Source organism: Arachis hypogaea, chromosome 15 (genome assembly GCF_003086295.3).
Source record: "Arachis hypogaea cultivar Tifrunner chromosome 15, arahy.Tifrunner.gnm2.J5K5, whole genome shotgun sequence".
Classification (NCBI taxonomy): Eukaryota; Viridiplantae; Streptophyta; class Magnoliopsida; order Fabales; family Fabaceae; genus Arachis; species Arachis hypogaea.
This window is the reverse complement of record NC_092050.1, coordinates 94,754,869-94,781,520: the sequence shown is the minus strand read 5'-3', so window position 1 is coordinate 94,781,520 and position 26,652 is coordinate 94,754,869. Positions and strand designations below refer to the sequence as shown.

Below are 26,652 nucleotides of genomic sequence, written 5' to 3'. Positions count from 1 at the left end.
CTCTTATGTTTGTTGCAATTTTACTTTTCCTTATTTAATTTCTGCAAATCCAATTCCCAATTCCCTTTACATTTCAAGCAATTTACATTTCTTGCACTTTAAGATTCTGCAATATACATTTCTTGCGTTCTAAGTTTCTGCCATTTAATTTCTTGTTCTTTAAGATTCAGCACTTTAAATTTTAGTTCTCTTTAATTTCATGCAATTTACCCATTCCCTTTACTTTCTATGCAATTTAAATTCTGCAAATCACAAATCTCTCAACCAAATCTTGATTCGCTTGACTAAATCAACCACTAAACTAGAATTGCTCAATCCTTCAATCCCTGTGGGATCGACCTCACTCCCGTGAGTTTTTATTACTTGATGCGACCTGGTGCACTTGCCGGTGAGTTTTGTGTCGGATCGTTTTTCGCACATCAAGCCTCATCCAACATCTCCCACGAATACCTGGAGACCCTCACATATTTTTGCCATTCCAAGGGAAAAGCAGGTTCGTCATTCTCATCTAGAAAAAAGGGCCGAGCCCCTTCAACAGCTCAGACCTTGAAAAAGTAGTTTTTAAAATCACGGAACGACTCGTCAAACATGGAAAAAACCTTCTTCCCCTGGGTAGAACGAAAGGAGACCCAGGCCGACTTCTTTTTTACCACACCGGAATTACCCATGACATTATCAGTCTAAAACTTCTATGCATATATCATGTACAATAAAAGGAAAAAGTGAAAAACCCAGTAAGCAGTGAGAAATCAAGCATTAACCAAGAAGTTGTTATAACAATACTTGTCATTCTCATTCTAACCAAGGTAACATTACTGAACAGATAAACGACCTCCCTCACCTCATCATTCCCGCACTCATGACGGTGATAACACACGAGCCACCAGACATGACGTGATGATCCATCTCTGTAGCGAATCTCACTGGAACAACTTCTCATCAAGCCTTGCGGAGAATGCGAAGTCAAACGCACCATCGAAGAACAGCGGGTTGTGAGGGTCAGCGTGTTGGACGAACAACGGCAAACTAGTGGTTAGCACCGGCGGAGATGCAAGGAACCTTGGAGTGGTTGGAGGTGGGGACACTGTTGTTGGAGAGGAGAAGCAGCAGATGGAGGCAGGGGAAGAAGGTAATGCTGCTGAGATCTAGCATGAAAATTGAGGGTGTTTAGTAAAATGGCGTTGTTTAGTAAGAACCGGTTCTTCAACTGTCGATTTTAGATATAGGACAAGACCGTTGATGTTGTCAGTTTCCGGTTGAATCGGTTCGACTGGCCATCCACTCCGTTTTTCAGAACCATGAGTTTAATCGACACGTGAGCTTACGGCCAGTAGGACAGGCATGCATTATACTGCATTTGTTTGCTATTGTTTGGGTGTGTTCAAGTGGTACTTGCTGTAACTGTTCTCTGATTGTGTTTGCCTTGTATTGTTTGTGCTTGTGATTGATTTATCTTAAAACTGAGTATTGGTGAATGAATTGATGCTTTTGATGATAGTATGGTCGTGATATATTGGGTCGGAGGTCGAGATTATTTTATATGTTGGGCCGGAGGCTGAGATTTGTTTACATGTTGGGCCGGAGGCCGCACTTGATTATGTCATGGAATATTATTTTATCTTTGAAAATTCTTATAATTAAAGAAGGGAACTTGGAATATTGGATAAGTAAATGTCACGTTTTTAAAAAGATTCATAAGACAAACGAAGATCTCTGTTTTCAAACTCTGTTCTTCTTTTTATATGTATCCTCTTATGACAATTCTTAAACCCTCTACTGAGAAGCTGCAAGGACGATGTTCTTACCCCCTACAGACTTCTCTTTTCAGGATAGACGAGGAAACTAATGAATTTTTTGCTAAGTCCTTAGCCATGCTATGTCGGTTTGTATATATATTATTCATAGTTTTTTCCCCCTCGCCTTTGTCATTATAATTGTGTAAGAGGGATAGGAGTTGTATGTTTTGTATGTATATAATATTTATAAGTTACTTGTATAAAAATTTTTGTACATATGTATATGCATGTTTATTTTCAAGTAAAAAGAACTTTCAGTTTCTCAAAGAAATAGCAATCCGGTATTGAGTCAAAGGCCCATGTTTTATTATTAAGTATAGAGTCATCGTATATCTTAGCTATCAGAGTGGCATAGCCAGAAGCGTGATATCTGGTAGTAAGGATGTCCCACAAAAACTTAAAATAGCAAGATAGAAAAAGTAACAAGAAATTTTAAGTAACAAGAGTAATAAAACAAGAAATTATAAGCAAAACTACAATTAAATAAAACTACAACCTAGAACTACAGAGAAAATTAAGTAAAACCCCAGAAATTCTAGAGAGAAGTTAGAGCTTCTCTCTCTAGAATCCAACTAAAACCTAAAAATATTGTAAAAATGAGTGTGTATGATGTAGTGTTCCTTCCCCCTCTCAAGTCTTGGCTTTAAAATATAATCTCATACAACTATTGAAGGCTCTTGGGGAGCTCAAAATGTGAATTCACATGCTTCATTAATCAAGACGCATGAAACTAACTTTACGTACGCGAGAATCTCGATTAAGCGAGAAAATTGTTCTCGCGCGAGAATCTCTCTTAAGCAAGCTTCCAGATAGCTACACTTTTGAATTGCTTCCGTTGAAGTACCTTAACCCTGAAATACTTAAAGAAATTTTATCATGGTATCAAATGGCATAAACAGATATTAAGAATTAATAATTAGAAGAATGAAAAGCATATTTTTCACACACAACTTCATCGAAAGCAAGATTCGAAAAACTCAATTAATTAAACTAAAATTATGTAAGTTAATTATTAATAAACTCCGTACTTTTTAACACAATTTAAAATGATAAAATAAAGTTTATTAGTAATATACAAAATTTAAAATGGCTAGATGTCTATGAGAAGAGTGATTGAATCATGTTTAAGCTCTGTTTTTAAAAGTTGAATCATGCTTGATTCTCTTTTCATATGAAAAAGAACTTAAAAACTTCTCAAGTCTTTGAGTTGTGTGCAGCGAAATATAAGTTAGCGTGTTTAGATTGCAAGCTAATTTTACGTCCATTAAAGCATATTTTGAGATAAGAGTTTCATAAAGATGTCTTTTGAGGTCTTCAGGAGACTTCATACGCGCTTTAAAAATAGTTTTTGAGTTATCTAAGGTTTCTCAAAAGAAATAGTAGCTTCTAAACTCGAAATAACTAAATGTACAGTAAATGAGCAGTAAATACAAGGGGTAAGGATTCAAAGCGAGTACGCAAGTAATATGTATGGATTTGGCTTAAAATGCATATGTCTAGCCCTAAAGTAACTTAAAAGTTTCAGTAATAGAATGAGTGTTGAAAATATATTATTCGCACCAAGCCATCCGAGGCTACAACTTTGAGTCAAATTGCACCACAGCATAATTTAAAAACGAGTTAATAGCTAGTCAATTTCGTCCCTGAAAGATACCTCGATCTCCATTTTCGTCCCCAAAAGTCAAAATTAATCAAAATCATCCTCCAAAGATACCTTTCCTGATCACGTTCGTCCTTCCGTCATCTTCCTAGCTGAGTTGGCAAATGTCCGCTGACATGGGCCATTAACTGCCAAGGTGGCAAACGCCAGGCTGTAGCATGTTGTTAATGACAAGATAACTCTTGTTTAAGACGTCCCATTAGTCCCTGAAACCCTAATATGAATTTGAACGATAAATACATCACCGTGAACACATGCATCGCACGACAGATAAGCCAGCCCCTTTGCCACATCCAAGATTATGCTCTTCCTTTGAGGCCAAGTCAGCGATTTTTTCAACTTTTGCTGCTCACTCACCAGAAACAGATGGTCTTCAAGGTTTCCATTCAGCATGTAATCATAAACCAAAAACCTTTGGCTTCCCCTGTCATTAAATTTTTCATCATCATCATCCACTACACAACAGCCTTGAAGAGGCACCAGATTCCGTTGCTTCAGGTTGCTAATAATCTTCACCTCATTACAAAACTCCACATCCCCTTGAAAATCAGATTCTAAGATCCTCTTAACCGCCACGACTGAACCATCGGACAAAATCCCTTTGAAAACAAGCCCAAATCCACCCCTGCCAATGAAATTCTTGGTTGAGAATTGCATCATCATTAAGCTTCTTCCTCCTAACCTTCCTATCATACCAAACATAAACCCCTAACAAACAAGACATAACTAACAAAGCAACACCAACACCAGTTAACCCAAAAACCAAACCCTGGTGACTTTTCCCACAAGAACCACCACCCTGTGGGTAAAGTGACATACCAAAGATGCAACTCATGGCACCATTACTTTCAGATCCATACTGATTCACAAATGCAACAGCATATAGAATAGTAAATTTGAAACAATTTTCAGAGTGAGAAGCATTACCATCAATGGAGACAAGTTTATGCTGCACCTGAAACCCCGCAGTAAGACACACATCACATAGCGAAAGATCAGTGAGGTCTTGTTTGCAACTAGTAGCAAGAGGCGTGATTTGACCAAGCTTCTTGTCCCAATCTTTTAGTTAGGGTTTCAATTCCTGTGCAGACGTTTCGGGACATGACGAACTAGTGAGGGTCAAAGCACAAGTCAACAAGGTTGTTTTGGAGAGACAATGAATTGAGCTGAGACTGGAAATCATGGACGCATGAGGTTGAGGTTTCATGTTTTGGGAGGTTGAAATTTGTAGTTGCTTTAAGGTACTGCGCGAACCCTATTCCGATTAGAGATAAGAGCGAGGTGCAATAGTTGCTCAAGTTTGATGATAAAAAGTGGAAATTCTCACATGTTGAAGGGTTCCATGGAACTCTCTTAACGTAGCTGAAGTCGATGGGGGCATGTTGAAGGAGAAGAAGGAGAAGGTGAAGGTGAAAGTGCTGCCATGGTGAACGTTTGAATCCCTCGTCTGAAGAAAAAACGGCGACGTTTCAACCCTAGGAGCTCTTTCTACCAAAACGACGTCATTTTTGTTCTCTGCCACCTTGGCAGTTAACGGCCCACGTCAGCGGATGTTTGTCAACTCAGCTAGGGAGATGATGGAAGGACGAACGTGATCAGGTAAGGTATCTTTGGAGGACGATTTTGATTAATTTTGACTTTTCATAGACGAAAATGGAGATCGAGGTATCTTTCAGGGACGAAATTGATTATTAACTCATTTAAAAACCAATTGTATTAAAGATCCACTGAAAACCCTTCTTCTATCTCTGCCTTTACATACTTCAAAAGGTGATAAAAGTCAAACTACGTTTTACTTGTGTTAACATATTTTGGCAAGAATGGTAATTTTGTATTGTACTATGTGTCAATTGAGATTAAATGTTAGAAGTAGGGACGCTTTTTTGAGTACACTTTAATATTAAATGTTAGAAGTAGGGACGCTTTTCTGAGGTTAGTGATTTTCCGCTTTCAATTTATTCATGAGTGGAAGTGGAACAATCGAGTTTCTGAAATGTGTAATATCTTTTTTGAGGTAGTTAGTCAGATTTTGAGGTAGTAAGGTTACTTAGCTTATCTTTTGAGGTTGTTTTCATTTAAGATTTGACCTACTCAGGTTAAGAAGGTAGCTAGTTTGATTTTATTACTTTGGAAAAATTCTTTAGTTCACTGACAGACTTGAGCAAATATTAGATGATATATTAACAGAATTATTAAATTATATTTGAATTTTTAAATTATCAGAATACTTTCTGAGATATCATGAAGTTAATAGCATTTTCATTACTTTGCAAAAGAAGAACAAGTTATCTACAATGGATGTATAATGGTTCACCTAAAAATGCCTACTTCTAGTCCTCAGGAGAACTTGAAAAGTACACTATTAGAATAAGTTTACAATAGATATTATTTGTATTGAGCCTTCTCAAGCTACAATATTAACTCAGACTAAACTGCAACACAATCTAAGGACTTTAGTTATTATTCTCTTAAGCTTTTTCGAGGCTATGAAGTGACTTAGATTGAATACTTTACCAATCTAAACTTTAGATATTCTCTTGACCTTGTCAGGCAAGACTCAGATTAGCTGCTCACTAATATAAAAACCTTACACATTATTACCATAAGCCTTCTCATGCTAAGCATTGGCTTAGATTAGATATCCTATCAACCTAAGAATATTATATATTCTCCTGACATTCTTAAGCCATACTCAGACTGCCTCCTCACTAATCTAAGAGCCCTAGATATTATTGCCTCAAACCTTCTTAGGTTTAGCCTTGACTCAGATTTGATATCTCACCAACTTAACAACTTTAGATATTATCTCATGCGTCAGTGTGCACTTTTGGCCACCCACGCGTACGCGTGGGCGACGCTTACGCGTCGCATGGCCGTTTCTGTTTTCACGCGCATGCGTCGCGTCCGTTTCTTGCTCTCTTATCAATTCTCCCTCTTTTTTCCTCCTTTCTTACTTTCTTCTTCTTCATTTCTTTAGATTCTCATCCATATTCTCTTTCCAATTCTTTTACTTACTGCATTTGCATACTTTTCTTCCTTGCATTTTAATTTTTGTTCATGTTTTTATTTTCTTTTCTACGTTTATTATTTTCTCCGTTGGTGTTAAATATTCTTATTCAACTGTTGTATCTTTTCTGGTATTATTTTAGTGCTTAGTGACTTGTTTTACATTGTTGGGTGATATTATTTATCTGTCAATGCCAATTTTTTTATGATACCTGTATTCCTTTTGCATTGACATGAATTTATATTGTCTTTCATTACCCACTATCTTTTCCCCTTTGTTGCAATTTTTGCACTATTGATATGCCATTTGCTTCTACTATTTTCTCACTTGCATGTTGTAGCTACCATGTAATTGAGACTCTCGTTATTTGGCATTAACCCACCCATATTTTATTTGTTTTCTATCTTTGTTCCCGGGTTACTTTTCTTCCCTTTTCTCTTCTTTCAGGATGGCCACCGGGAAGGGAAAAAAAAAGCTTATCAATGGGGCAACCGACAAGTCCACCTGCACATTCTTTGGAAAAAAAGCGTCAGTTGGAGCAATCCGTCCACTTGCACATCTTAGCATGCACCGAGGACGGTGCAATCTTTAAGTATGAGGAGGTTGATACCGACTTCCGTGGGTTAGTTATTTCCTATTTCAACACCAATTTTTAATTTTCCTTGTTAAATTAGTTGTTGCATTTGCATGTTTGATTGCATGTTTGTTTGATTTTGTGCATGTTCTTCTACCACTACTTGGTTGGAGTGATAAGTTTTTTTTCAAGACCCTTTTTATAGAATTTTACTAATTTAAATTAAAACATTTTTTGTTAAAATTGTTTGAAGATTTTAATTTGGAACATGGTTTTTGAGCTAAGAACACACACCCTGTTAGTTTTTGAGCTTAATTATATAGTTACATTATTTAACCATGAATTTTTATTCTTGTGTGTTTTCTTCTCTATGATTACAATCTATAGTTTGTTCCATTCTATATGTCCATTGTTTAGTGTATTTGCATGGATACATATGATTGAGGCCATCAATTGATATTAGCTCACTTATCCCAAATAGCCTACCATTCCATTTACCTTTGTTTGCCACTTTGAGCTTTTTTAACCCCCATTTGTTCTGTATTTTACCACATCACTAGTCTTAAGCAGAAAAATAATTAATTATCCCATTTGAATCTTTGGTTAGCTTAAGATAGAGATTGTGTGTCAACTAAGTGTGGGGAAATGTGGAAACTTAGGTTGATGAGAATGTGTTGTGTTTTTACTGACAAATATTGGAAATTTGGGTGCTTGCTCATGTGAAATCAGAGAAACCATATGCATTGATATATTATGTTTTTATTTATAATTAAAAAAAAAGAGAGAAAAGAAAAGAAATAAATAGATAGGGGACAAAATTACCCCAATGTTAAGTCCAATAAAAAGATCAATGCATATGTGGTGAAATAAAAAATTGATACATGAGTATCTGATGTAAAAGTGGGATTTTTTGGTAGCTAGGCACGATTTTAGAATTATATAGAGTATGTGTGTGTGTTAGGTGAGAATTTAGGTTAGTCAAAGATTCAAAGTATAACTCACTTGGCCATACATGTATCTTCACCCATATCTTAGCCCCATTACAACCTTAAAAAGTCCTCATGATGTTTCTATTTGTACATTAAATATTTGTTGATTGGTTAGATGAAGAACAAAGTTTTAGAAAGCATGACTAGAGGAGGGTAGAGTGAATTAACCCTAGACACTTGAGCGATTAGAGTGCATATACACTTCCAGTGAAGGTTCAATGCTTGATTCTGTGTTCCCGACTTTTATGAGCTATCTTCTTACAAGTTTACTTGTCTCTTATTGTGTGATTTGAATTAGTAGAATCTGATTTATGTTTGTCTTGGAGAATTTGTTTACTTTTAACCAATTAGGTAGAAGTATTTTTACATTTAGTTGCATTCATATAGATAGGTTGCATTTCATAAGTTTTACCATTCCTCTTCACTCATTTATACCTTCTCTTGGGCTTAGCATGAGGACATGCTAATGTTTAAGTGTGAGAAGATTTGATGCACCACTATTTCGTGGTACATTTTATGCTAAATTGAGTGGATTTTATCCACTAAACTCACACTTATTCATATAATTTGCATATTTTACATTTTCCTTCCTAATTTTGTGCTATGATTGAAAACATGCTTCTTTGGCCTTAAATTTGCTAATTTTAATCCTCTCTTATTATCATTCGATGCCGTGATATGTTTGTTAAGTGTTCCCAGGGTTTATAGGGCAGGAATGGCTTAGAGGATGGAAAGGAAGCATGCAAAAGTGGAAGGAATACAAGAAATTGAAGGAATTGCTAAGCTGTCAAGCCTGACCTCTTCATACTAAATTGATCATAACTTGAGCTACAGAGGTCTAAATGAGGCGGTTCTAGTTGTGTTGGAAAGCTAACATCTGGGGCTTCAAAATGATATACAATTTACCATAGTTGCCATCCAGTTAGGTGACGCGCACACATGGATTACGCGTACGCGTGACCTTGCGAAAGTTCAGCGACGCGTATGCGTGACAAAGCCACGTGCTGGACATATCAGAAATCGTTGGGGGTGATTTTTGGACTGTTTTTGGCCCAGTTCCAAGCCCGAAAACACATATTAGAGGCTGCAGAGTGGGGGAATCATTGATTCACAACTTTTATTCACATAATTTTAGATTTTAGATGTAGTTTTCTAGAGAGAGGCTCTCTCCTCTCTCTAGGCTCTCTCCTCTCTCTAGGTTTTAGGGGTTCCTTTTAGTTCTTCTCAATTTCTGAATTCTAACTTAGTTTAACTTAGTTTCTCTTCTACTTTTAATTGTTCTAGCATTCTAGTTCATATATTTCCCTTGTTGATTACTTTATTTTCCCCATTTAGTTTATGAATTCTCATGTTAGATTTGATTTCCTTTTTAATGCAATTTGAGGTATTTCATATTTATGATTGCTTTCTTCAATTTATGTTATTTATGCTTTCAATTGGTTGTTTGGATTTTATTATCTCTTATTGCTTTTCTATGCTTTTATGTTGCGCCTTCCAAGTATTTGATAAAATGCTTGGGATGGTTTTAAGTTAGATTTTCCTATTCTTAACTTGGATTGATTAATTGGAGACTCTTGAATTATCAAAGGGCTTTTATTGATTGGAATTTGAGACTTGCTAGTTGATTTGAATTCCACTAACTCTAGTCTTTCCTTGAGAGTTGACTAGGACTTGAGGAATCAAATTGATTTATCCACTTGACTTTCCTTCATAGTTAGAGGTTAACTAAGTGGGAGCAATGGACAATTACTATCATAATTGATGATGATAATGAGGATAGGAATTCCAATTCTCAATACTTGTTAAGACTTTTCTTAATTATTAGTTTATTTTCTTGTCATTTACATTCCTTGTTCAACCTTTCAAAAACCCAAAAATATACTATCTCATAACCAATAGTCACATACCTCCCTGCAATTCCTTGGGAGACGACCCGAGGTTTAATACTTCGGTTATTTTTATTGGGTTTGCTTAAATGACAAACAAATTAAATTTGATTGAGGGTTAATTGTCGGTTTAGATCTATACTTACAACGCGCTTATTTTGTGAAATTCTTTACTGACGATTTTTCCGCCCAACATTCTCCTTTAGCGTGTGGGTTTACTTAAGCATTTCCTCCAATGTCGCCTCGCAATCCAACGACTTCGACTACACTTTTTGCATTAAAACAATATGATCAGGATGCCTAGTATTGATATGCAGAAGAATATAACTAAGTTGTTAACAAAATTAAAGTCACTTTACATACTAGCCTGGACTTTGTCTTCATGAAGGTCGCTTAGCTGCCAGTATACTTGGACAACCTGGCTGGGGCCCTGTTAGCTCCGTTGGTGAGACGCCGATGCCAGAACCCCTCATTAGTTTCCCAAAACAAATAGAGCCTTCTTTATGTCTGGTCGGAGCCCCATGCGTTCGTTGCTCCCACCCCTGACGAACATCATCCAGCATCTGCTAGAGTTTCCGACCCATTCTATGGTCAAATATCTTTCTGATGGCAAGATCGTGCTCAGGGGCCCATATAAAGTGCAAGTGCAACAAAGAAACTTTGAAATTAGTTAAGCAATATAGAAGATATAAATCTAAACTAAAAAGGTTTGAAACTTAAAAAAAGTAATTACCGCCTATTCCTGAAATCATCATATCTTGGTCTCAGCGGGATCTTCGTGTAGCTGGGCCAGGGATGGTGGTACATCAGCTTGATGACATTAGTTATCTCCTGAGTATAGGTGTTGTTGTTCGGCACAAACCTAACAACAACCCATAAACAAGAACAACAACCAAATCAACCTAAATCCACTAAAAAGAAATCATAATCATTGAAACTTAAAAATAATAACCAAATCATCCTAAATATACATAACAAGAATCATAATCATTAGAACTTAAAAGATTAACAAAATCAACCTAAATCCACTAAAAAAAATCATAATCATTGGAAGTTAAAAGAATAATCAAATCAACCTAAATCCACTAAACATGAATCATAGTCATTGGAACTTAAAACAATAACTAGGCAACCATAAACAGGAAATACATGAGACTGAATGTGATACTTACCCTGTACCCCATCAAGCCAAATGTGCAACTATACGATAGGAGGTGATGGAGGGGCATCAACTGTTGCCTCACTTCCATGGCTGAACTCTGGGGCCATAGCATCTGTCCCTAGAGGCGGCATTGTCGTGGATGCGGGCTGTTAACTGGTAGGAAGTGGCGTCATCGCTGTAGACAGAGGCACGTAGTTTGGGTTAGGGACCATGATGAACAGCTGGTCCACTAAACCCGCAACCTGTGGTGTCACCGGTGTGGTCGGAGTAGAAGGAGAGGATCCAAAAGTCCTGGGGCACCGGAAGAAATCCTCCCTCTACCCCGACCACGGCTACGACCATAACCAGCAGCTTGATCCGCAGCACCTCTGCCTATCGTCATGTCTGCAAATATCAAATTATCAAACAATCTCAGCAAAACAGTCATCAATGCAGCAATTAATACAATTAGACAAATCCAAATACTTCAACAATTTAAAACCTAATGTATTGAATATAACCTAACTTAATCAACCTAATCCCCTAAGATTAGAAAATTAACAATAAACAAACTTTGAAACTGATTCAAATTTGAAATTGAAATTCTAATCAAACCTAAATTAAATTAAATAAGTAGCAAACAATCTCAGCAAAATAATCATCAACGCAGGAAATAACAAAATTAGAGAATTCCAAACACTTCAACAATTCAAAACCTAATGTATTGAATCTAACCTAAATTAATCAACCTAAATCCACTAAGATTAGAAAACTAAAGGTTTAATTATTCTGCAGGTCCCTATTGTTTTACCGAATTTTTAATTAGCTCCCTATACTTTTTTTCTTTTCAATTGGGTTCCTAAACATTAAATTTTTTTCAATTTAGTCCTCGTCATGACAAAACCGTTTGAGATAACATAATATTCTGTTCAAAAGTCGAATATTTTTATAATTATGTTAGAATAGCTAATTTAACCCACTTTTATTTTTTCAAAATACCATAATCACACTTAGCATTTTGTCCCAAAATTAAAGAATCCTAACCAGCTTGTTCTCTGAAGTCAGTGGCATTTCCCCTCTATTCGTCCATCTGCGTCGGTGTTGTCGTCATCGTCCTTGGCAGCGTGAGCATCCGTCGTCATCGTTCGTTGTCCTTGGTCTGCGATGCACTTTTCTGCGCTGTTGGTGTGTCTGCTCTGCTCTGCTTCGTGGCCTCTGTCGTACTCCCATGGCTTCCATCGTGCTCCCTCCTACTCTACTCATAGTAAATGGAGGTTTGTTCTTGGAAATGTAGCCTGTAAGAACTCAATTTTCGGTAAGTAGACTTTTCTGGCTATTTTAAAATTTATTTTGCAAAATCTAGAATCACGGCCCAATAAGAAATGGTGAGGCTGACCCAATGGTAAAAAAAATAAAAATAAAAAAAAGAAAGAAAAAAGAAAAAAATTAAAATTAAAAAGTAAAAGCTATTAATAAGGTCAAAATTGACTTTATGAGGGTATTAATTCTTCCTAAGTCAAGTTTGACTAGTAAATAATAGATATTAGATTACCATTGGTTTAGTTTTTCACTAGATACTTTTTGAGCCAGAAATTCACTTTTAGTAACGGTTTTGCATGCGTCGAGAAAAACTCTTGTAATCGAAAGTTTTGAAACCAGTGGTAAAAATAATTTCTACCTTGATAATTGTGTCCCAAGATTAATATTAACCATTCATTCATGATTTATTTCTTTAAGAATAAATCTTAGGCATTAATTATTTTGCCACAGGGTAAAAATTACCTGAATCGAATTTCTGATTAGTATTCCGCAAATGACTCCTAGAGACCCCAAATCTTCTTACTTGCCACCCAAGTAACTTGTCTCTCCTTCTCAGCCTCTGGACCGAGACTATCTCAACCTTTCACCCCTCTCTGCTGTATTTTTAACCTCGAGTAACTAATTGCAGTTAAGTGTGGATAAGCTCGGCACTTAAGCGCTGAGTAAGCTTCCTCATTTTCACACCCCTTATTCATTGAAGCTCAGCCCTTTATCACAAAAATTCCAGCCCCTTTTACCATCATAAATTCACTAAGACTTTGATTTTTTATTCAAGGAAGCATTTGCCACAAAATTCACCAAACACTTTACACATTTTTACACTCTTTTGACCAAATTCTTGAGAGAGAAAGAGAGAAAATTCTGCACACACTACCTGCATTTTAGCCTCTTATCTCATCATTCATACACTATTCTTCAAGTGTTCTTCAAGGACTCAAACGATACAAGCACAAACTCTTGTCCGTTTTTGCTAATCTTTGCGTTTATACCGAATTCGGCTAGGTAAACTCTTGTTCTTTTTCCTTTTATTTTTCTTTTAAAAAGAAATAGTAATCATATGAATCCTTACTCTCCTCCATTTAGAGAGAACTCCTCTTGAAGCATCCATGGAGCACACCTAAGGAGTTAGAGATATTCGAGTTCAAAGTGGTTGAATTTCGACGTTTTTGTGATACTTTTGGCCAAAAACCAAACTGCACCATCATCAGCTGTGCTCCTGCCCTTGTGTGCATGTTTTTTAGTATATGAAAGGTTTAATAACTGAATTATATAAGATGTAATGGTTAGGATTAGTTAGAGTATGTTTGTGCTTATTTTCGGTGTTCATATGAGCCACTTTGTGGTGATTTTGTGCTTGATTCTTAATTCTAGAAATTCAATAATGCTTCTCTATTTTGGAGTATTATTTGAGTGATATATGAAGCTTATTTGCCTCTGGAAATTTTTATGAAACCACTGAAATTATTTGGAGCACTTGGGGTTTAAGTTTCAAGCCTTAAAAGTCACAAAAAGTGGATAAAAATAAAAAACTGCACCCTTGAAAGTAAAAAGAGGTTAGAAAAATGATTTTAATCCTATGGAACAAAGGTGTAAAAGTAAGAAGGGTGTTATGATCATTTTTAAATAAAAGAGGGTTAAAAATATAATTTAATGGAAAGATAAGTAAAATTCTGAACTTAGTATCATCAAGAATAAATTACTAATTATATAAATTAATTGGTCAAGATTATAATTACAATAAAGTTTTGGGTCTAAATAAAAGCTTTAGTAAAAGTTAGAAGTAAAACAGTAAAAAGTGGTAACTAGAATAAGTAAATAAATTAATAAAGGGTAAAATAATCTTTTAGGTCCCTAAGGGTAAAATTGGCATTAGTTAAAATTATTATGGATAATTTGGTCATAGAAAAATATTAGGATTAATCTGGTAATATTTTGACGGTAAATTAGGTTAAACGGTAAAATTAGAGTACTTAGGAGCATATTAGTAATTTTAGGCATAAAGTCAAGTTAAAAATAATTAATTAACTCAATGAAGGAGAAAAGGTCTATTAGAAAAAAATATGAGGGTAAAATGGTGAAGTAATAACACTAGTGGTGAAAGCGTCACTAAAAACCTAAAGAAAACTAGAAAAACGAAGTTATGTACAAAAAGGTAAAATTGGAAATGTACAAAAATTCCAAGAACAAAATGGTAAAATGTGATAAGGCTGAGATATTTAAGAAAGGACCGGGCACAAATTTTATTTAAAAAGAAGGGCAGAGAAGTCCCTTAGAGATAAAGTTTATTGAGATGTGCCGCAGAAAAAGAACTGTAAACCTCATGGTGCTAGAGGTTGTTTAGAGGCGGGTATTTTCCCACTGATTGCTAAAACTATGTTTCCCCTTTGTGCGTATATTATGGCGTCAAGCTTTGCGATGATTGCCTATTGTCAAGGACTGGTGGTATGCTTAACCACATCTACACGTATACACGGACAGACGCAATTGGGAAACCATATCTAGGAGTAGTTCCTAGGTAATGTCGGGTTGCGGGTAGTCAACTGACGCATGAGCTCATGGCCTGCATAGGACTAAACATGCATCATACTTAGTTGCTGCATTTTCTATGTTTGTGATTGCTTATTACCTGTGTTTGTATTTTGTCTCTGCTTCTTGTATTATGTGCTTGGTTACTATTCTGCTATATACCTGTGCTTGTACTTGTTTGTGTGACTTACCGACCTAACTACGTGAAGTCTTAGACTTAGGCTGCAAAACCCCTTAGGTTTTCCTATGTAGTACCCTGCTGGGAACCTTAGGTTCTCACCCTTTACTTCCCCATTCTGCAGATGCAAACCAGCGAGATCTTCTTTAAGTTTCCAGCCTTGGGACTAGCGAACAGTAGTATCATTATCGGAGGGTCAAAGCGACATCTTTCACTTCCATACACCACTTCCGTGTATCTTCAGCTGCCAAGGATCGATGACCAGCAGTAGTTATAATAGTAGTAGTAGTAGTAGTAGTAGTAGTAGTAGTAGTCTTTGCCCTCGCTCGGTATAGACCTTTAAAGGGCTAGGTGCTTCAGTAAATACCTATATAAACAAGTTAGAATGGGTCCCAGACTAGAGTGACTCTTGTGAGTTGAGGCCTATTAGTATAAATATGGAGTCTGTATATATCTTTATGAATAAGCAACAACATAATCTGATGTGAATTATGATGTACTAATTGAGCCTTCGGGCATATATGTACGATATTACTATATTTTCTGTATTTTCTATGCTTCATGTATATATTATCTATTTAACTATTATCTATTTCCTTATATCTATATATCTGACATGCGATCTCGATTAGCGCTACAGGCTCATATGTATATATTTAATATAAGGTCTAGAGTCTTTAGGAAAAGCCGTGTAGTAGTGCCTAGCGGCTAGTATTGGTCATGACGTGCTAGCAGTGATGAACGGATTTTTGACGGTTTAGAATTTCACAAATAAATTCTCGTTGCAAGTATAGTTTCTAAACCACAAACAATCCTCTCATGCAAAAATTTGGTTGTCACAAGTAACAAACCCCAATAAAAATTATAACCGAAGTATTCAAACCTCGGGTCGTCTCTCAAAGGAATTGCAGGGAAGTGTTCTTGTTATTGATTATAGGATGCATATTTTGGGGCTTTGAATAAGGAACATAAAAGATAAATGTCAAGAAAGTAAAAGAAACTCAAATGATAAAAGCTCTTGGCAAGGAATGAGAATTAGAAGTCCTATCCTCATTATCATCGTCAATTGTGATGAGAATTGTCCATTGCTCCCACTTAGTCAACCTCTAACTATGAAGGAAAGTCAAGTGGATAAATCAACTTGAGTTCACAAGTCCTAGTCAAATCATAATGAAAGACTAGCTTTAGTGAAATTCAAGTCAACTAGCAACTTTCAATTATCAATCAACAAATGAGTTTGATAATTCAAGAGTCTCTAATTAGTCAACCAAAGCCAAGAGAAAAAAATTCTACACTAACATCCTTCCAAGCATTTAATCAAACACTTGAAAGGCATAAAAGGAAAGCAAGATAAAATTGCAAGAAATATAGATCTACAACTACTAATTGCAAGGGAATTAACAACAACAAAGCAAATCAACAATAAAGGAAATCAAACATGAAATTGCGTTAGAGATAAGTAGAAGAAACAAGAGTGCATCAACCAGTTAAGGTAAACAATTACAAGAATTAAAATGCTAAACTAAGAAATCAAGAGTAGAAGAACAAGGAATTGTAAAGGAAAAGTAAATCAATGCTTGAATTAAACCTAGATCTAAGAAATCCTAATCTACATCTAACCTAATTCTAGAGAGAAGAGAGAGCTTCTCTCTCTAAGAACCAAATAAAACAAGATGTAAAACTAAACTATGTGTTCTCCCCCCTTTTCACTCCTCTTGATTTCTACATGTAATAGGCTCTGGAATGAGTTGGATTTAGGCCTGGGAATCCCAGAAATCGCCCCCAGCGTTTTCACTTTAATGAGGTCACGTGCGAGCATCGACACGTACGTGTGGGTCACGCATACGCGTCGCTTGGCAATTTTGCTTTCCACGCGTACGCGTCATGTACGCGTACGCGTTGCCATGCAACTTCATATTTCACGCGTGCGCGTCTGCTGCGCGTGCGCGTCGATGAATGCATCCCAAATCTTTGATTTTCCATGATTTCTCCACTTTGCGTGCCTTTCTCTTCATCCCTTTGACCCATTCCTAGCCTTTTCAACCTGAAATCACTCAACAAACACATCAAGGCATCTAGTGGAATTAAAGGTGAATTAAAATTAATCAATTAAGGGCCTAAAATGCATGTTTTCACTCATAAGTGCAATTGATGACAAGTCATCGTATGCTAGCTTTTGAAGAATTTTTCACTTGTTTCATTAGGTTTTATGCACTTTCTTGCATTATAAGTAAGTAATTTGGAGTGGATTTGCATGGTTATGTCAATTCAATTAACCATCAATTATTTGCCAAAAAATCATGAGGTTTAAGCTAGAATTAGTTGGTTTTTGAATGATTTAAAAATCTTTTGAATTTAGTGATGCTTTGATTGGTTGTTTTGATTACTTGTAGGTGAAGAAATGATGAAAAAAAGGAAAAAGGAATCTTAGAGCATGCTTTGGACCTTAGGCCATGCTTTGAAAAGCGTGACCCAAGACATTAAAGCATTGCGCATCAAAAGGGGCAAGGGCCAGTGCTCGAATAATGAGGGCAGCGCTCTCTAATTAAGCACTAGAGGAAGAAGCACCAAAGCAAAGGCAAAAGAGCTACGTTATGTTTCCAAATGAAGCGCTACAAGGATGCCAAATTAACAAGCCCAACGCTCAATTGGAGAGAGTGCTACGTTAACTTGTTTCACTTTATCGTGGCCCATCAAAAATAAAAGCAAGGCACGATATCAAGAAGTGAAGCCAGCCAGGTTCGAAATGGGAACCAAGAGAAGCGCGCACAAGGCATAGAAAGGGCGCTACATTAATTCAGTTAACTAAGCGCTACTTTACTACAAGAAATTTGGCACAAAGGGGACAGCTGATGTGTTAAAAATGATCCAACACAAAACTCACCGGCAAGTGTACCGGGTCGCATCAAGTAGTAATAACTCACATGAGTGAGGTCGATGATGACATGTCACCATGTCATGTTTTTCTATGCTTTTTCATACAAGAAATTGATAATTAGTGCTTAAATATTGCATTCTTTTATGCTTAAATGGTATATTTCCTTGATCTTTTAATTTTATAAATTTGGTAGGAAATAAGAAGAAAAAGAAGCAAAGAAGCACAAAATAAGCTAAAAAGGAAAAAAAAAGAACTTTGGGGCACACTTTGAAGTTGGAGCACACTTTGGAGCCTTAGGCCACGCTTTTAAAAGCGTGGCCCATGACCAAATCAAGGAAACATCACAACCAGCACTCAAAGCTCAGTTCACAAAGTGAACTTAGCTTTGCCGTACAAGAAACTTAGCTTGGAGGCAAGAATTTTCGCTAAGTTAAAAGTTGGGCGTTTACAGCATGACTATGCCTCCTTCAAAGGGCCATAACTTGAGCTACATATGTCCAATTGATGTGCTTCCAGTTGCGTTGGAAAGCGGACATTCAGAGCTTTCCAACGATGTATAATAGTCCATATTTGGCATGGAATTGAGGCACAAGTGAAATGCATCTTTGAGGGCCAAAAATAAGCAAAAAAAATCAGCCAATGCTTCCACCAAGGCTCGAAGGGGGAGACACAAGGAAAACAAGGAAAGCAAGGAAAGAGTGCTCAGTTCACTTTTCCAACTGAGCTTTATTGGGCTCCCACTCAAGAAAATTCAAGGAAAAGGCTCACAAAACTTCTTCCACCAAGAGTTGAACTTGGGACCTTGAAGACAAAAGCAAGGCACCAAAAGGGGAGCTCAGTTGGTTTTCCCAACTGAGCGCTATTTCCCCCCTTTTCCCCACATTTTGGCACGCCCAAAGGCACCAAGGAGCAAGCATGATGCGCAACAATTTGGCACACTAAGGGGCTGGGACGCACAAAATGGCACGGACAAGCACAACTTGAAAGCTAAGTTGGGTTTTCCAACTGAGCTTTCCCCTGGGAGCAATACCCATGGACCAAAAATTGAATAAAAATTCCATTTAAATTCAATTCTTCTCCAAATTTAATCAAGGCCAACCAAACCCATTTCTCCTCAGATCCAAAGCAAGCAAAGCCCACATCATCACTCAAAGGCACAAGAACAAGCTAGAATTAGGATTTTCATTTAATTTATTTTTCATTTCAATTTCATTTTTTACTTTGTAAAGCCTATATAAAGGCATCACTCTCATTTTCAAATGGGAGCTCAATTGTATGGAGGCTAGCTCCAATAGGGAGTTTTGCACTTTTATTTTTCATTTTGCTCTCTCTCTCTTTAGTTTTCCATTCTGTTTTGAATTTTGGATCAAGAATTGAAGGAATTCTGTTTCACTTGATCTGAAATCTCTTATTCCTCTTCTGCATAAAATCTGAGTTTCCTTGATTGCTTTCATCTTTCTTCTTCTGCAATTTACTCTTCCATTTTCATTTTGCAATTATTCTTGTTGGATCAAGGAAGGATTTGAGATCTAGACTTGTTATCTAGTCTCTTCCACTCCTGAGATTTTCAACCACTTTTAAATTGCTGCAACTTAAGCACTGCTTTTCTGTTTTTAAAATCTTTCAAGCATTTTTACTTTCTGTTGTATTGCTTCCAATTTACATTTCCTGCAATTGCTCTAAGTTCTTATTCACTGCAATTTTACTTCTCTGTTTACATTGCTCCCAGCACCCAATTCCTTTTATATTTCCTGCACTTTAAATTTCCAGTTGCTTGATCTATTGCTTTCTTTAATTTCCAGCACCCACTCCCCTTTATATTTCATGCAATTTACATTTCTTGTCATTTAAGATTCTTGCAATTTACATTTCTTGCTCTTTAAGTTTCTGTCCAATATTACTTTCTGCAATTTATAATTTCTTGTCATTTACTTTCTGCTTCTTCAATTGTCACTCAAATCACTCAATGTTAGCTTGACTAAACTAATCACCCACTAAAGTTGCTTGATCCATCAATCCCTGTGGGATCGACCTCACTCTAAGTGAGTTTTACTACTTGATACGACCCGGTACACTTGCCGGTTAGTTTTTGGTGTTTTGGAAAATTCAGTTTTTCACAAAAATACCATCAGTCGATCTCACAGGGATTGAAGGATTGAACAGTTTTAGTTTAGTGGTTGATTTAGTCAAGCGAATCAAGTATTGGTTGAGTGGTTTATAATTGACAGAAGCTAAATTGCATGAATTGTAAAGGGAGAAGGGAAAATTGCAGAAAATTTAAGAGAACAGAAAATAAAAGTGCTGAATCTTAAAGAACAAGTAATGTAAATTGCAGAAACTTAGATTGCAAGAAATGTAAATTGCTTGAATTATAAAAGGAATTGGGAATTGGGATTGCAGAATTGAAACGAGAACAAGTGAATTGCAATTAATGATGCACGGAAAACTTGTCTCATAACAAATTTCCTTCGGCAAGTGTACCGAATTTGTCGTCAAGTAAAAACTTACAATAGAGTGAGGTCGAATCCCACAGGGATTGATTGATCAAGCAACTTTAATTAGAGGAATGTTCTAGTTGAGCAAATCAGAATTTGAGTTGAGAATTGCAGAAAATTAAATGGTGGGAAAGTAAATAATAGAAAAGTAAATGCTAGAAATAAAGAGTTGAATGTAGATGACGGAAAGTAAATTGCAGAATCTTAAATGGGAATGGGGTAATTGCTCATAAAAGTAAATGACAGAAATTAAAGAGAATGGGTAAGATCAGAAATGGGGAGTTCATTGGGCTCAGGAGATGTTGCATTCTCCGGATCAATTTCATTTTCATCTCTTCCTCAATCAATGCACTCATTGATCTCCTTAGCAATCTTAAGTGATCGAATTACAATTCCTTGTAATTCAATCTCTCAAATCTTGATCAATAGCCAATTCCTTGGTCAATTGCTCATGAGAAGAGATGAAGTATGGTCACTGATTATACCACATGCATTTTCCAAATCAAGTGTTGAGAGGATTATAGTCACATATCCATCCAAACCCAATTTGGTCCAGCATGAGAAAGCATTTCTAGCATGATCTCTTCATTCCTCTTTCAAGGTTCAGAAGAGATCCAAGTTTGAATAGCTTCTTTTCCAAGATAACTACCCAATTGGATGAAGATCGAAAGCTTTCAAGTAAAATCAAGAGAAAAGATAGAAGAAGAATAATGAAAACTAGTATTGATCCATCAAATTACAACAGAGCTCCCTAACCCAATGAAAGGGGTTTAGTTGTTCATAGCTCTGGAAAATGAAAACAAAGATGGAGAATACATGATGAAACTAGAAGTGCAGAGAAAGTAAAATACAGAGAGTAGTTCTATGCCAAGAGGCTCCCTATAATTTCCAACTCTCCTTTAAATTCAAAGCTACTCCTATATATACTACTCTTCTGATCTTCTAATTGGCTCTTCAAGTCTTGGGTATGGGCCTTTGGATCTTGAGTTTGAAGCAGTTATCTTCTTCATTGGGCTTAGTTTTAATTGCAGAGAGAAAGTGTGAAGTGGGCAGAGACTTTAGCTCAGGACGTTAGTGGTGTTGACATTTAAGTGGAAATGTGGGTTCGAGAACGTTAGTGACAATCACCTTTTTCACTAACGTTCCTCACCAAAGTAAGAGCCACGTTAACTCCAACGTTAGTGGCACAAACGTTGCTACTAACGTTGCCTCTTTGTCCTTCGCACACGTTATTGGGACTTACCTTTCCCAATAATGTTGAGAAGTCTCCCCCTTTCCTACGTTAGAGTCCACGTTAACTTAGTTAACGTGGCTCTTTTAACGTAGGCTTGCCAACCTTCGAGAACGTTAGTGACACTTACCTTTGTCACTAACGTTCCAATGTGCCCCTATTTCTCACGTTAGAGTCCACGTTAACTAGGTTAACGTGGCTTCTAACGTGGCCATGCTAGCCATCTCCAATGTTAGTGACAAAGTTGAGTGTCACTAACGTTGGCTCATCATTCCCTTATCCACGTTAGCTTCCACGTTAACTAAGTTAACGTGGGAGTTAACGTGGCTCATAGTGGCTTGTGTGGGTTCATTCCAACGTTAGTGACAATGTTAGGTGTCACTAACGTTGGCGATCACATTCTTGCTTCACGTTAACTTCCACGTTAAGTAAGTTAACGTGTCTTATGGAGGCTTGGCCAACGTTAGTGACAAAGGTGAATGTCACTAACGTTGGCTTCTCTCTTGCTTCTTAACGTTAGAGCCCACGTTAACTAAGTTAATGTGGCTCTTAACGTGGCCACTTGTGAGCTTGCTCCAACGTTAGTGACAAAGGTAAGTGTCACTAACGTTGGCTCCATTTCCTTTCCTCCACGTTAGAGTTCACGTTAACTTAGTTAACGTGACTCTTAACGTGGGCAATGATGGCTTCGAGAGCGTTATTAGCGATTACTTTTCTCATTAACTTTGCAAGTTACTCCCATTCCACGTTAGGAGTTACGTTAATTAGATTAACGTGGCTGCTAACGTGGTTCTTCCTTGCTTTCTTTGTACTAAAATCAAGCAATAGAGTGCATCAAAATTCTAGTCCAAGTCATGGGAAGTACAACATCCAATTTGTCATTAAATTCATGCAAAATCCTCATAAAATCATGTAAAGTGCACAATGTATGCTTGAATCAAGATGTAAGTGAATATCTACCCAAAACTAGCTTATTTTCTAAGGAAATGCATGAAACTACCCTAAAAACAGTAAAGAAAAGGTCAGTGAAACTGGCCAAAATGCCCTGGCATCACAACACCAAACTTAAAGCTTGCTTGTCCCTAAGCAAGTACTGGAACAAGAGAATGATAAATGGAATGCCAAGAGAAATGAGTCATTCTTGTGGAGGTCATGTCCCTGGTTTTATGGTGGTTTCATGCATAGCAACTTAGATTCATTCCTTTACTGGCTTTTAGACCTTTATCATGTCCTAGAATACTCACTGTGATTGCATCCCATGAGATTTTTATTCATTGATCCTTTTGTTGTCATTTCAGGGCTTATTTGTGTTCTTAAGCTAAGTGCTCTGTAAGGGGGCAACTCTTTAAAATAAGCTTTCAGCCAACACTCCCGAACTAGTTGGTTCAAGGTGCTAGGTGTTGAAGCACCCCTAATGACTTACTTCCTTAAGTCTCTCCCCCATACATACACACCACAGGCACATGGTTTGTTTATTTTCTTTCTTGAGACCTTGGTGTCCAGCACCTCTTTGGGTTACTAAATGCTCTGTAGTGAGGGTTACTCTTGATAGTGGACTTTCAGCTGATAATCCCGAGTTAGTTAACCCAAGTTACCAAGTGATAAGGCACCCCTAAGAGCTTATTCATCCAAGTAAATTCCTCACACAGGAACACCACAGACACATGCTTCAATATTAAAACCATTGGTGCCTAGTCTTATTGCTTACTCTTTTTCTTTTATTTTTCAACCTTTATTGTTCTTTCCCTTTTTCTTATTAGGATCTTCTTATTTAGCTAGTCTCATGGGGTGTGTCTCAAGCATAGTATTCATGACAGATAGTTGTCCTCCCACCTGGTGGTTGAACCAACTTAGCTATCTTATGACTATACCATAAACTCATGAACTTACTCCATAGTGTGAACTCCACTCTGGTCTTTTGTAAACACTCATTCTCTTTTCATTTGATTTAAAGGAACAAGCATACAAGTAAGCTTAGTGATGATGCAGTGACATAAAGACTAGCAAGCATAGACCTCTTCAACACAAAACTTAAAAGACAAAATAAAAAAAGTTCAAACTAACATGGAAGCAAGTTCTATTTCATACAAGATCTTCCTTATTTAAAGCATAGAGAAAGATGGACCAAAGAAGGAACTTCACCACCTTTTACTCGTGTGGTTGCCCATGCTCTCTTTCTTGTTTGTCCTCTTTGTGTCCTCTTGCATTTCCTCGCATCCGTGCCAATCTTGCTTGCTTCCAATCCTCAAGTGCCTTCCTTACTGATTCATGACTCTTTTCCACCTTTTGTCTTTCTTCTCGTGCTAATTCATCCCTCATTTCTTCGTACCTTGTAATTCCTGGATGCAATATAGGCAGCTGTCCCACTAAGTAACCGAGCCTGGCTTGAGTGTTTATATGATGCCCAGTCTCGCTCAGGTAAACTCCTTCTGCGAATGCCCTTTGCTCGTCCAGTAGTTCTGCCTGTTCTATTTGTCTTCGATGCATCTCATGTATGTGTGCACCTTGATGTGCTTGGATGTTGATTAGCCTCTGGATGGATTGTTGTTGTTCATTTTTCCTTTGTTCCATCCTGTGGAATGTTTCACTCCATTGTTGTCCTTGACTCAGTTGTTGCTCCATCATTTGCTTTTGCCACTCCCCTTGTTGAGTCATCCATCTTGAGAGTGATTCCTCTTACTGCCCCATCATCTGTAGTTGAAGCTCTTTCTGTGCTCCTTGGCTTTCCAAATATTGTCGAGATAGGCCATTAATAGCTTCCTGCAGTTGGTGCATATCCAAGGTGACTGGTGCTTGCCCTTCTAAGACTTGTCCTTCTACTACTTGAGGGGCTGGCCTCTTCCTTTGCTTCCGTTGAGGCAGGGGGGATGCGGTAGCATGCATTCGTCGAACGGTTATTGGAATGCTCTCTTTTATCCACACGGGGTCCTCATCTTCAAACACCACCCCAGCTTTCTTGCACAATCGGTAAATAGTGCTGGGGTAACCTAACGTTCCTCTTGAGTCGCTTTTCTCTGCCATTTTTCTAATGTCTTCTGCTATGAGTTCATGAACCTTGATCTCTCCTCCTTTGAGTATACAGTGCACCATTATGGCTCTCTTGAGATTCACCTCCGAGTTGTTCCCTGCTGGGAGGATGGACCTCCTTACAATTTCGAACCACACTTTTGCTTCTGGGGTGAGATCTGCTCTCTTGATAAACCTTGGTCTCCTATCCGCATATCTTTCCCAGTCAGCTCCTGGTACACAGATGTCTTGCACAATCTGGTCATGATTGGGGTTGTTGTCCATTCTTGAATGATAACTCTCTTCTTCAAACGGTATGGACCGTAGTTTTAATGCCCTCATGACACTCATGGGACCAAAATCCACAATATTTCCTCTCACAAAGCTTGTATACGACTCATCGACCTTATCATATCAGACCGCATTTGCATGAAATTCTCTTACAAGATTTGCATTCACCTTAATGACCGGATCAGTGAGGAGCTCCCATATTCTCTTTTCTACCTTCTTTGTGATTTCGGGGCACTCAGTTTTCTTAACTTGAAACCCCAGCTCATAGATGATCTCCTTATCCACCATCCACCTGTACTGCAATACATGGTGCAAGCTTCTAAATCTCTTTTCATCATATGGGTGTTGCTCCATAGGTTCCTTTTCTTTCCTTCTTTTAGAGCTCGAAGATGCCATGAATGAGGGTTAATGTGTGAAGTTGGCAAGGGTGTGGAGACTTTCGGTTGTTTAGGGTTGAGTGCAATGAAGGGAGTGAGGGAGAATGTTTTTAATGGGTTAGGAAATGCTTTGCTCCAAAATGGATAAGTGTGAAGAGTGGGTGTGGAGTGTGAAGCTAGGGTACGGAGGAACAAGGATCACTTATATAGAGAGGTTGTGAGTGAATGGAGGGTGTGGATTGATGGAGTGGTTACTTGATGGACGGTTGGGGTTGTGCATGTAGAAAGGACAAGGATCATCACTTTATGATGGGGATTGCTCGGTCTTCAAGGGTCCTATTCTTTTCCATGTTGCATGGCAACATTTTCCAATGCGTTCCCTTTTGGGAACAAGTGTGTAGTCCCTCTTCATGAAGTGGCCAAACCTTCCTCATTTCATTGTCCAATCAATCTCCTTCAATGCTCCTCTCCTTTTTCCTATAAAGATAAAATAAGAAAAGCAAGAATTAATATCATAAAAAAAATAATTTAAACTTTACGGCTAGAATGATAAAAAGAAGAAAAGATTTTGTTTATTCATGAACTCCAACTAACTAACTAACTGTGTATCCTTATATGCACATTGGTGGCACCATGGGGTGACACCAAACTTAGTTTGGAGCACTGTGATGAAAAGTTCTGTTCAAAGCTCCAAGACTAGCATGCTCTCAGTTGCATTCATGCTTTCTTGGCATGCTTTGAACACCAAACTTGTTCTTCACTATATACTGCAATATAAGGATTTCACCAAGTGTTTGTCAAGTTTGGGTTGGAATTCATGAATATTGACTTATTCACTATTTTCTAAAAGCATATAAAACATGGGTTGCCTCCCATGAAGCGCTTCTTTAGCATCACTAGCTTGACGTTTCTCCCTCATCAGGGTGGTTGGTAATGCTTAAAGTCCCCCCCTCTTGCTGTGGACTTATATCCATTGGTTGTATCAATGATCTCTACATGTTCCAAGGAGAGAACTCTGTTGATAGTGAAGACCTTAGGTAACTGTGATGGTACAGTGGGGAGATTAGGGGGGATATCTGGGAAGTAAGCTGAGATCACTTTATCCCCTGGAGAGAAGTCCTCTGTAAGGATCTTCTTTTTCCTCCACCCCCTTGGTACCTTCTTCTTTGTCCCTTTTGATGTTGCCTTGCTCTTTGTGACTTCTTCTTCTAAGAGAATTTTGTTGTTGTCTTCACATGTCTCTGGTGGTTTAGGTTCCTCCAGCTTTTCCTTGAGCTGTGACAACTGCTTATTTCCT

At 37.4% G+C, this 26,652-nt stretch overlaps 1 protein-coding gene across 1 annotated transcript; it reads right to left on the bottom strand.

The window, feature by feature from the left end:
• Nucleotides 1–3,642: 3,642 nt before the first annotated feature.
• On the bottom strand, nt 3,643–11,205 carry LOC112748630 (probable receptor-like protein kinase At1g11050). Its single transcript, XM_025796860.1, has 3 exons — nt 11,119–11,205; nt 4,188–4,411; nt 3,643–4,081 (listed from the first exon to the last, which is right to left on the bottom strand). The coding sequence occupies exons 1-3, from the start codon at nt 11,203–11,205 to the stop codon at nt 3,643–3,645; spliced, it is 750 nt and encodes a 249-aa protein (XP_025652645.1).
• Nucleotides 11,206–26,652: the final 15,447 nt, after the last annotated feature.

Coding starts and splice junctions, on each gene's coding strand:
- LOC112748630 (XM_025796860.1), bottom strand. CDS start 11,205: ATGCCGCCTCTAGGGACAGATGCTATGGCCCCAGAGTTCAGCCATGGA. Junction 4,412..11,118: donor CCCCTCCATCACCTCCTATC/GTATAGTTGCAC, acceptor GCGGGGTTTCAG/GTGCAGCATAAACTTGTCTC. Junction 4,082..4,187: donor ACTGGTGTTGGTGTTGCTTT/GTTAGTTATGTC, acceptor TTTCATTGGCAG/GGGTGGATTTGGGCTTGTTT.